The sequence below is a fragment of the Boleophthalmus pectinirostris genome, unplaced genomic scaffold (genome assembly GCF_026225935.1).
Source record: "Boleophthalmus pectinirostris isolate CB_2022bp ecotype Guang Dong unplaced genomic scaffold, ASM2622593v1 HiC_scaffold_4, whole genome shotgun sequence".
Taxonomy (NCBI): Eukaryota; Metazoa; Chordata; class Actinopteri; order Gobiiformes; family Gobiidae; genus Boleophthalmus; species Boleophthalmus pectinirostris.
In genome coordinates this window covers 41,508,268-41,519,321 of record NW_026571353.1, presented here as the reverse complement: position 1 = coordinate 41,519,321, position 11,054 = coordinate 41,508,268, and the positions used below count along the sequence as shown (strand labels likewise).

Genomic DNA, 11,054 nt, shown 5'->3' with positions numbered 1-11,054 from the left:
TCTGATTACTCCGGTACATGTAATCTGTTACTCCCCAACACTGATTACAACTAAATAATTACTTCAAAATATTGTGTTTAGTCAAATATTTCAAGAGTCCAAATGATTCTGTTTGTAAATTGAAGTGGTTTAAATCTAAGATGGCGGCCAAAACATTGAACGAGTCGAACTAAAGAGTGAAACAAGAACAAGATTAACAGCTCATTATCCTTTTATGACGCACTTTAGTTGCATTTCACTTTAATAAACAAATATATGACACGTTCCTTTAAATTTAAACTGTTGTTATTCCGCGTCTCAAATCGGAAAGTGAAAGTATTTTTATTTTAACTGCGCAAATACGAGTGCACGAAACCCGACGCCGTCCCGGACTTTAGCGCCAAAACCCCGTAGAACATGATGAAAGTGACACTAAACTGAACACGGACGCACTAAACACGATGACAACTCCATTTGTGTTTTCTAAAATACACATTGTGGATTCTTGTTGGACAAGTTGAAGCACGAAAACAGTTTTACTCACTGGCTGCGGCTCCGTGTAGCAGTGTCCCCACGAGCACGAGCACAAAACACCACTTCATGTCCATTTCATGTCCCTGTCTGTGTCCCTGTCTGTGTTTTTGTCTCTCTTTTTGACTCTGTTTTGTCCGTGTCTCTGGACTGAGTGTGTCTCGTTCACTCTCGGCTTTATAAACTCCTACTGTGACGTCACGTTTTTGGACCAATCAGAAAATAGATCCGACAGGTATCAGGTGTTGCTGGGCAGAAGAGGCTGGAGAAGGTTGTGGAGCGACAACAGCGGAGAAAGTGAAAGTAAAAAAAGACGAAAAAAAAAGCAGCCAGTTTAAATAGAAGACCAGGACTAGACCAGGGACTAGACCAGGACTAGGGACTAGGGCCCGGGACTGGACTAGGGACTGACCAGGACCCTAGGACTAAACCAGGACTAGACCAGGACTGGGAACTAGACTAGACTGAACCGGACTAGACCAGGACTGAACCAGGACTAAACCAGGACTAACCAGGGACTAAACCAGGACTAGACCAGGACTAGACCAGGACTAGACCAGGACTAGACCTGTAGAAGTGAAAACAGTTGGTCTCTGTGCTTCAGGTTTGGCTCCTGCTTCAGTTTCAGCTGCAGACGCTGGTTTCTGCAGATTCAACAAGTTTGGTCCAAAGACTGAAAAGAACAGAACCTGGTCTAGACCTGGTTCAGTCCTGGTCAGTCCTGGTCTAGTCCTGGTCTAGTCCTGGTTCAGTCCAGTTCAGTCCTGGTCCAGTTCTGGTCTAGTCCTGGTCTAGTCCTGGTTCAAGTCCTGGTCTAGTCCTGGTAGTCCTGGTTCAGTCCCTGTCAGTCCTGGTCTAGTCTGGTCTAGTCCTGGTTCAGTCCCAGTTCAGTCCTGGTCCAGTTCTGGTCTAGTCCTGATCTAGTCCTGGTTTAGTCCTGATCTAGTCCTGGTTTAGTCCTGGTTTAGTCCCGGTCTAGTCCTGGTTCAGTCCTGGTTTAGTCCTGATCCAGTTCTCATGTAGTCCTGGTCCAGTCCCGGTCCAGTCCTGGTCTAGTCCTGGTCTAGTCCTGGTCTAGTGTTGGTCTAGTCCTGGTCTAGTCCTGGTTCAGTCCTGGTCCAGTTCTGGTCTAGTCCTGGTCTAGTCCTGGTTCAATCCTGGTCTAGTCCTAGTCTTGGTCTTGGTCAGTCCTGGTCTAGTCTTGGTCTAGTCCTGTCTAGTCCTGGTGTCCTGGTCTAGCCCTGGTCTAGTCCTGGTCTAGTCCTGGTCCAGTCCCAGTCTAGTCCTGGTTCAGTCCTGGTCTAGTCCTGGTCTAGTCCTAGTCTTGGTCTTGGTCTAGTCCTGGCTTAGTCCCAGTCTAGTTCTGGTTTGGTCCTAGTTCAGTCCTGGTCTAGTCCTGGACTAGTCCTGGCCTTGTCCCAGTCTAGTTCTGGTTTGGTCCTAGTTCAGTCCTGGTCTAGTCCTGGACTAGTCCTCTCAAGCCCCAGTCTAGTCCTGGTTTAATCTTGGTCTAGTCCTAGTTCAGTCCTGCTCTAGTCCTGGCCTAATCCCGATCTAGTCTTGATCTCCTCCTGGTCTAGTCCTGTTTTAGTCCTGGTCTAGTCCTGGTCTAGTTCTAGTTCAGTCCCGGTCTAGTCCTGGTATAGTCCTAGTCTTGGTCTAGTCCTGGCCTAGTCCCAGTCTAGTCTTGATCTAGTCCTGATCTAGTCCTGGTTCTGTCCTAGTCTATCCTGGTTTTGGCCTGGTCTGGTGCTGGTCTAGTCCTGGTCTGGTGTTGATTTAGTCTTGGTTTCGTCCTGGTTTAGTCCTGGTCTAGTTCTGGTTTGGTCCTAGTTCACTCCTGGTTTAGACCTGGTCTAGCCCTGATGTAGTCCTAGTCTTGGTCTTGGTCTAGTCCTGGTCTAGTCCTGGTCTAGTCCTCGTTCAGTCTTGATCTAGTCCTGGTCTAGTCCTGGTCGAGTTCTGATCTAGTTCTGGTTTGGTCCTAGTTCATTCTTGGTCTACTCCTGGTCTAGTCCTGGTTTAGTCCTAGTCTTGGTCTAGTCCTGGTCTAGTCCCAGTCTAGTCCCAGTCTAATTCCGGTCTAGGCCTGGTCTAATCCTGGTCTAATCCTGATCTAGTTCTAATTCAGTCTTGGTCTAGTCCTGGTATAGTCAAAGTCTTGGTCTTGGTCTAGTCCTGGTTCAGTCCTGGCCTAGTCCCGGATTAGTCCTGGTCTCTGACTTTATTCACACATGAGCTCTTATTTTTGAAAGTTTTTTTGTGTGTGTGTCTGTTTTTTACTTTCACTTTCTCCAGCCTCTTCTGCCCAGCAACACGTGACACTGCCTCTCGAGTCTATTTTCTGATTGGTTCAAAAACATGACGTCTCAGTTCTGCAAATAAAGCCGAGAGTGAACGAGAGACACGAGTCCAGAGACAGAGACACGGACAGGGACACAGGACAGGGACACAGACAGGTACAGGGACACAGACAGGGACACAGACAGAGACACGGACATGGACATGAAGTGGTGTTTTGTGCTCGTGCTCGTGGGGACACTGCTACACGGAGCCGCAGCCAGTGAGTAAAACTGTTTTCGTGCTTCAACTTGTCCAACAAGAATCCACAATGTGTATTTTAGAAAACACAAATGGAGTTCTCATCGTGTTTAGTGCGTCCGTGTTCAGTTTAGTGTCACACTTTCATCATGTTCTACGGGTTTTTTTGCGCGCTAAAGTCCGGGATGGCGTCGGGTTTCGTGCACTCGTATTTGTTAAAATAAAAATACTTTCACTTTCCGATTTTAGACGCGGAATAACAACAGTTTAAATTTAAAGGAACGTGTCATAAATTTGTTTATTAAAGTTAAATGGAACTAAAAGGCGTCATAAAAGGATAATGAGCAGCAATCACTTCCTGCACGAATATCAGATATAACCACAAACTATTTTATTTTATTTTATTTATTTATTTTTAATTATTATTACAGAAACATAACAACAAGACAAAACAACAAAAGGTATAAAGTGCAGATGGGATTGTTGTTGTTGGCAGGAGTGAAGGGTGGAGAGAAATATATGTACACACATACACATAACCACATACACATACATACATACATACACACATAACCACATACACACATACACATAACCACATACACACATACACATAACCACATACATACACATACATACATACACATAACCACATACACACATACACATAACCACATACACACATACACATAACCACATACACACATACACATACACACATACACATAACCACATACACATACATACATACACATACACATACACATAACCACATACACATAACCACATACACATACATACATACACACATACACATAACCACATACACATAACCACATACACACATACACATAACCACATACACATAACCACATACACATACATACATACACACATACACATAACCACATACACACACACATATACACATACACATACACATACACATACATACACATAACCACATACACATACATACAACCACATACACACACATACACACATACACACATACCACATACACACATATATAACCACATACACACACACACACACACACACATATGTACACATAATCACATACACACATACACAAGAGAGAAGAAAGAAATAAAATTCTAATTCTTCTATAATTTTAAGTGTTTTAATAGATTTAATGATAGAAATAGTTTACAGTATTTGAAGATAATTTTTGATGTCTAATATAATTAACAACGGCAACAAGTCATTTTAGATTCATTTAGATGAACAACTCAGCAGGTCACATCACAATCTGAATTCGTTGTCAATATTAGTACAAAAAAAAAAAAAAAAAAAAACGTGAATAAAGTGCATTGATCCAAATACATACAGCCCCTTTAACAGCGATCACATAAATGAACGGGACGAGCTCCATCCCCAAAGAACTTGAACTCTTCATTCAGACTCTAATTATGCTGGCAAAATATCACATACACAAAACCAAACGGTCTCAAAATAAACTAAATATTCATCAATATAATAATGAACTCCAACAATACTTTCAGACAATAAAACAGGTCCAAAACAAAAAAAGCAATTAAAACTTACAATATCTATAAAAAAAATATAGTATAGCTTTATTCAATTTATGACATTCTGTTTTGTTTTGTTATTCTGTTGTTTAGTTTTGGTTTCATTCCTTCTGCTCCCCTGTATGTTCATTTGCAAACCACCCCCGTGTTGCAGTGTGTTTACATGTGTTTATGTGTGTGTTTGTGTGTGTTTATGTGTGTTTATGTGTGTTTATGTGTGTTTATGTGTGTTTATGTGTGTTTATGTGTGTTTATGTGTTTTTGTATGTGTGTTTATGTGTGTTTTATGTGTGTTTATGTGTGTTTATGTGTGTGTTTATGTGTGTTTATGTGTGTGTATGTGTGTTTATGTGTGTTTATGTGTGTGTTTATGTGTTGTTATGTGTGTTATGTGTATGTGATGTGTTATGTGTGTGTTATGTGTGTGTTTATGTGTGTTTATGTGTGTATGTGTGTGTTTTATGTATGTGTGTTTATGTATGTTATGTGTGATGTGTGTGTTTATGTGTGTGTTTATGTGTGTGTTTATGTATGTTTTATGTATGTTTATGTATGTTTTATGTGATGTTTATGTGTTTATGTGTTTATGTATGTTTTATGTATGTTTATGTATGTTTATGTGTGTTATGTGTGTGTTTGTGTGTGTTTATATGTGTTTATATGTATGAATGTATATGTATATTTTCCATATCTCACTGCTGCCATAACTGTGAACTGGACTTTGCATTGATGCAACAACAATCCAATCTGCACCTTATACTGTATATACATTGTTTTTTTTTTTTTGTCTAGTTGTTATATGTCTGCAATTTAAAAAAAAAAAAAAAAAAAAAAAAAAAGCGCGCCGCACGAGCTCACAGCGCCGTATGAACCGCAGCGCTAGCATTAGCATTAGCATTGTAGCTCCGAACGAAAACAAACAAAGTCACACTCAGCAGTTTCACTTCGTTAAATCACACAGACACACGACAGCACATCGTCGTGAAGGCAGGAGGCATGTAAAAAGGTTGACGGCATAACAGTTACTTTAGAGAACATTTAGAGAAAAAACTATCACTTTTTAAAGCAATAATCGCGACCTGCAGCAGCTCAGTCACACCCGGAAGTGACGCAACACGCACCTGAACAACAGCGCCGGCTTGTTTAAAAGAGCTTTTTATTTATTTCCATCCATCCATCCATTTTCGTCCGCTTATCCGGGGCCGGGTCGCGGGGGCAGCAGCCTAAGCAGGGACTCCCAGACTTCCTTCACCCCAGACACGTCCTCCAGCTCCTTTTTATTTATTTATTTATTTATTTATTTTATTTTTTTTGAGACATATAACAACAAGACAAAACAACCAATGTATATACAGTATAAGGTGCAGATTAGATTGTTGTTGCATCAATGTAAAGTCCAGTTCACAGTTATGGCAGGGGCGAGGTACGGAAAATATACATATACATTCATACACATAAACACACATAAACACACACATAAACACACATAAACACACACATAAACACACACATAAACACACACAAACATACTGAGACATGGGGGTGGTTTGCAAATGAACATACAGGGGAGCAGAAGGAATGAAACCAAAACTAAACAACAGAATAACAAAACAAAACAGAATGTCATAAATTAAATAAAGCTATACTATATTTTTTATAGATATTGTAAGTTTTAATTGCTTTTTTGTTTTGGACCTGTTTTATTGTCTGAAAGTATTGTTGGATTTCATTATAAAAGAGCTGGACGCACTAATTTTCGCGATAATTGGGACCAGCCGTGGTTGAAAATATAAGGTAGAGATGGAACTGGGACAGAAAAATACCTGGGTTATGAAAGTATTTGCAGAGATTTTTAGAAATTTAAAGAATCAAATGTAGTGATTTTGATAAAGACTTTAGTTTATTTTAAGTGTTTCAGTTGATTTCTTACATTTTCTTGCTGTTTTTTGTGTATTTGTTTTGCTCAAAGTTGATGTTCACTCAAATTAAATGTCTAAAAACTCTCGAACCATAAAGAAAAGTACTTTTTACTTTTCAGTCCAAATCTAAAATGCACGTGCACACACATCAACCTTTTATAGTTTTCTCTGTGTTCCTTATTTTGTTTTCCTCCCATTATGCAGCAGACCAGTGTCTCATGTGCTCCCCATCCCACAGCAGACACCCTGACCCTGCCCTCAACTCTTTAGTATTTGAATCTCCAAACTTTACACAGTTCATTCAAATTAAAGTTCTTCATGAGATTCACTAAAAACACAAAAGTCTTAACTTTTATTTACACTGAATTCTGACATGATTCTTTTGTTTTCACAGAGGTTCACACTTTGAGATTTTTCCAAACTTCTTCAACTCAAGTCCCAAACTTCCCAGAGCACATTTCTGTTGGATATGTGGACGACCTTCTGATCACTCACTACGACAGTGTCACAAAGAGAGAAGTCCCCAAACAGGAGTGGATGAATAAAATCACAGAGGAGGATCCTCAGTACTGGGAGAGAAACACCCAGGTCAATTTGGGGAATGAACTGGTTGAAAAAGAAAACATAAAAAGTGCCAAACGACGCCTGAACGTGACCGGAGGTTTGTGTCGTCTGAACTTTTCAGATTTGATCATTGAACATGTTTTTATGAATGAAACACATTTAGTGTGAAATATTTGTGGACAGTTTGTTTTTCTTGTCATGAAAGTAGGAGAAATGTAGTTTTGGTGTAAATCTTTGTGTGTGTTTGCAGCAGTGGAGTTTTGTTGCTCAGGGATCAGGTCTGTGTTACGTTCACTTGTTTTCCAGATTCTGTTCAGTCACTTTTTGTACTGAGCCCAAAATCACAACATCAGTTTCCTCCCAGAGCTTCACACAGCTGTAGATTTAACACAAACAACAAAGAAACAGACGAGAAAAGACAAAGCACATGACCAACTGAAGCTGTCAAATGTGAAGAACTGAACCATCACAGATGGAAATATTTCACTCCAAAATACAACTTGTCATTTATAAAAATGAAATAGAAACATAAATGTCCCTGAAGAAGTTTGAATATTTAAAAATGTCTTGTTTCTGTTTCAGGTCTCCATATAAATCAGTACATGTACGGATGTGACTGGGACGATGAGACTAACGAGATCACAGGATATTATCAATTTGGTTTTGATGGAGAAGATTTTATTTCATTGGATTTTGAGACTGAAACTTTTGTGGCTCCAAAACAACAGGCCTTTTCTATCAAACAAGCATGGGAGATGATTGGAGAAGGTGTCAGAGTGAAAACCCTCCTCATTCACAGATGTGCCAAGTATCTGAAGAAATTTGTGCTCCTGGGAGAGAGCGCTCTGAAGAGGACAGGTAACAGACGAGTTTTAGGGCATTTTCACATGACTAGTTTGATTACTTGGTCTGCACCGGGCAATACAATTGTTATTATGTAGCCGATAGACTCCAGTGTGGAGCTTTCACACCGTCAAATGAACCAAAACTGGTTCGATTGATGTGCCTCTGTTTCCTGGTAGAACAGCAATATTTTACAGCGATGTTCAATTACCAACAGCAATGTTTCCTGTTAAGACCACGAGCCGTCCTCATCTCAAGTGTCATCATGAAGTCATAAAACAGCAACATGTAGAACTTTGTACAAACTCACCACATCAGCCCAGAGCAGAAGCTCTGAGCTCAGGAAACAGCAGCAGCAACAGCGATAAAGAGGAACACTCACTGTAGCTCAGACCCTCAGGACGGGGCTGGGGTCTGGTCCTTGGTCCTTGGTCTGGTCCTTGGTCCTTGGTCTGGTCCTTGGTCCTTGGTCTGGTCCTTGGTCCTTGGTCCTCTGAGCACGTTGGTCAGATGGTCTGGAGGCTCCATCCTCCATGTGCTGGTTCCAGATGTGGGCGAGTAAGACCAGTGCTTGATGGACTGGGTCCAAGTTGTTCCGTGTCATTGTCTGTGCGCTGGTTCCATGTGGGGAAAACAAGAATGTTCTGTGGACTACAGGTCCGGACGGGCTGCTCCGGTCCTCCGCGCTCAAGAACCGCAACTGGTTCTGAGGTGGTGCAGCATCCGGACAGAAGTGCGAGTCCAGTTTGGTTGGTTTTATGTTGTTCTGAGCTTCCGTCCTTCGCGCTCTTGGTGCTTCCCGGGGAAAGTTCTTCTCAGGCCGAGGCTCCTGACATCACTCCCCGCTCCACGTCATCTGAGCCCGGACAGAACCAGAGCTGCTCCCGCAGGTTCAGGACTCTGGTCTGGATCTAGTCCGACTGTATTTCTGACACTAGGCTAAAAGCAGGAACTTTTGAATAAGTTCAATAGGCTATTGCCTATTGCCATAAAATGATTTGGTTAATTAAAACCTAAAATAACAAATGCTGTTGCTGCGTGAACACGGGGAACACCGGGTCGTCTCCGTGTGCAGGTCCTGAACAGAGGTACACACCCCACATTTTGACTCATTCTGGAGCCACATGTTCACACGTTGGTTCTTGCTCTGATCATCATGTGTCACATTCTCTGTTTTGGCCATTATTGGCAAAATAATTAGAAAATGAATTACTGCTGCGTCTGGAGAACAATCTGTTATTGTACTGGAGTCGTACAGCGCGACATTTCAGGCAGAGGCGACGCTTGTCCTCTCATGATGCATTTGGAATAGTTCGTTTGGACCTGCTGTCTGGTTTGAACCGAGTTTGCGTTCACACCAGAGGAACCGCACCACAGTTCGGCTTTTGGTGCGGATTCAAGTGAACTGAGAAAACCTCTTTTTGAGATGCGCTTGAAGCTTTCACACCAACACAAGCGAACCAAACTAAGAGCTTTTGGTTCAAATGGACCGTTTGGTACAACAGCTACTGTCAGTGTGAAAGCACCCTAAAACTCTAGGACAGATCATGATTCAAACTATTTATAATGTGTAGGCTTTAATTCACTTAACAACAATAAGAACTAAACAGGGATTCAGGAGGATGGGAGGGCATCTGACAGTTGACAGCTCTGCTCCTCTCTTCACTTGAGTGTCCGAGACACGCGGCGGAGGTCATATGACACGACAACAAAGTTGATCATCGACCTCCAGCCGAGGGCGTCTTGGTGCCACGTGCAATGATGGACACACTTATGCTCAAACATGGTGTTTGTTATGGACAAACTGTGACCTGCACAGAAGTCCAATAACAGAACACAGCTCGGGTTCAGATCAGGGAGGACGTTCCTCCCAATCACCCCTCTCCAAGTGTCACTGTCGTTGCCCACGTGGGCGTTGAAGTCCCCCAGTAGAACATTGGAGTCCGTGGTCGATGCACTGTCTAGTCCCTCCCAGGGACTGGCAGAAGGCCGGGTACTCGAGTACTCTGCACTGCTGTTTGGCACGTAGGCAACACCACAGCGAGAGCCCTGTCCCTGACCTGAAGGCGCAGGGACGTGACCCTCTCGTTCACTGGGGTGAACTCCAACACACGGCGGCTGAGCTGGATAATCTGGCCTTGTGAGCTCCCACCTCAGGCCTGGATCCAGGGTGGGGCCCCGGTAACGTCATTCCAGGTGACAGAACTGGCCTCACTGCAAAACTCATTGTAAAGGGCATCTGAAGTTTTCTGCATGTGTTTTATATTGTGTGTGTGTAGTTGTGTAAGTGTTGTGGTGTGTGTAGAGCTCCCCCTGGTGTCCCTGCTGCAGAAGTCCTCCTCAGGTCCAGTCACGTGCCACGCCACACGCTTCTACCCCGACAGAGCCATGCTGTTCTGGACCAAAGACGGAGTGGAGGTGACGGAGGACGTGGACCCTGGAGAGATCCTGCCCAACGGAGACGGGACCTTCCAGACCAGTGTGTCCCTGGACCTGTCCTCTGTCCCCCCTGAGGACTGGGACAGGTTCAACTGTGTGTTCCAACTGTCCGGGCTCCAAGACGACTATGTGACCAGACTGGACCGGGCCATCATCATGACCAACGGTGAGAACAGCTTCATCAAATCAAACCTTCTGAAGGAATAAATATAGTTAAAAGATTCCTATTCTGCAAAATTGACTTTTCATGTTATAACTGTCCCCGTTCTGACTCTCTGAAGTCGTATTTGGAGCGATTCGTTCATGTTTGAGTCTTTAGAGCCTCTTTATGATCTATTTACACACCGACCCCGACAGCTCCGTAACACCGACTTTGTTTATGATGATGTCTTCAGCTCTCATTGGGCGTCTTTGTAAAGCGCTAGTCTGCGAACTATTCCTTTAATTACATTTTTTAGATGAATATCGCGATTTCAAATAACATATAATCACAAATAATAAAATAATAACAATGATCCATGAGTCGTCACAAACCTTGAACCTTGTAAAACTGCAGCCGTATGTACAGATAATTATAAAATGAGAAGAGGCTGCGTTCGAGGCTCCACCTGTCGACCATTTATTTATTTATTTATTTTGCATGTATAGCATAATAAAATAAAAAATAAAAAAAAACACTAAATAA

General features: G+C 42.4%; 1 protein-coding gene and 1 pseudogene across 3 annotated transcripts in view; one reads left to right on the top strand and one right to left on the bottom strand.

Annotated features, from left to right (window-relative positions):
- Window positions 1-680, bottom strand: part of LOC129411299 (class I histocompatibility antigen, F10 alpha chain-like) — a 13,559-nt pseudogene extending 12,879 nt beyond the window's left edge.
- A 2,234-nt stretch (window positions 681-2,914) lies between these two features.
- Window positions 2,915-11,054, top strand: part of LOC110172530 (class I histocompatibility antigen, F10 alpha chain-like) — a 30,163-nt gene continuing 22,023 nt past the window's right edge. For all 3 annotated transcript variants that reach the window (XM_055161865.1, XM_055161867.1, XM_055161866.1), the window contains exons 1-4: window positions 2,915-3,073; window positions 6,918-7,184; window positions 7,670-7,945; window positions 10,236-10,535. In XM_055161865.1, coding sequence (XP_055017840.1) covers window positions 3,010-3,073; window positions 6,918-7,184; window positions 7,670-7,945; window positions 10,236-10,535 — 907 coding nt within the window. In that variant the 5' untranslated portion in view covers window positions 2,915-3,009. The remainder of the gene's footprint in view (window positions 3,074-6,917; window positions 7,185-7,669; window positions 7,946-10,235; window positions 10,536-11,054) is intronic.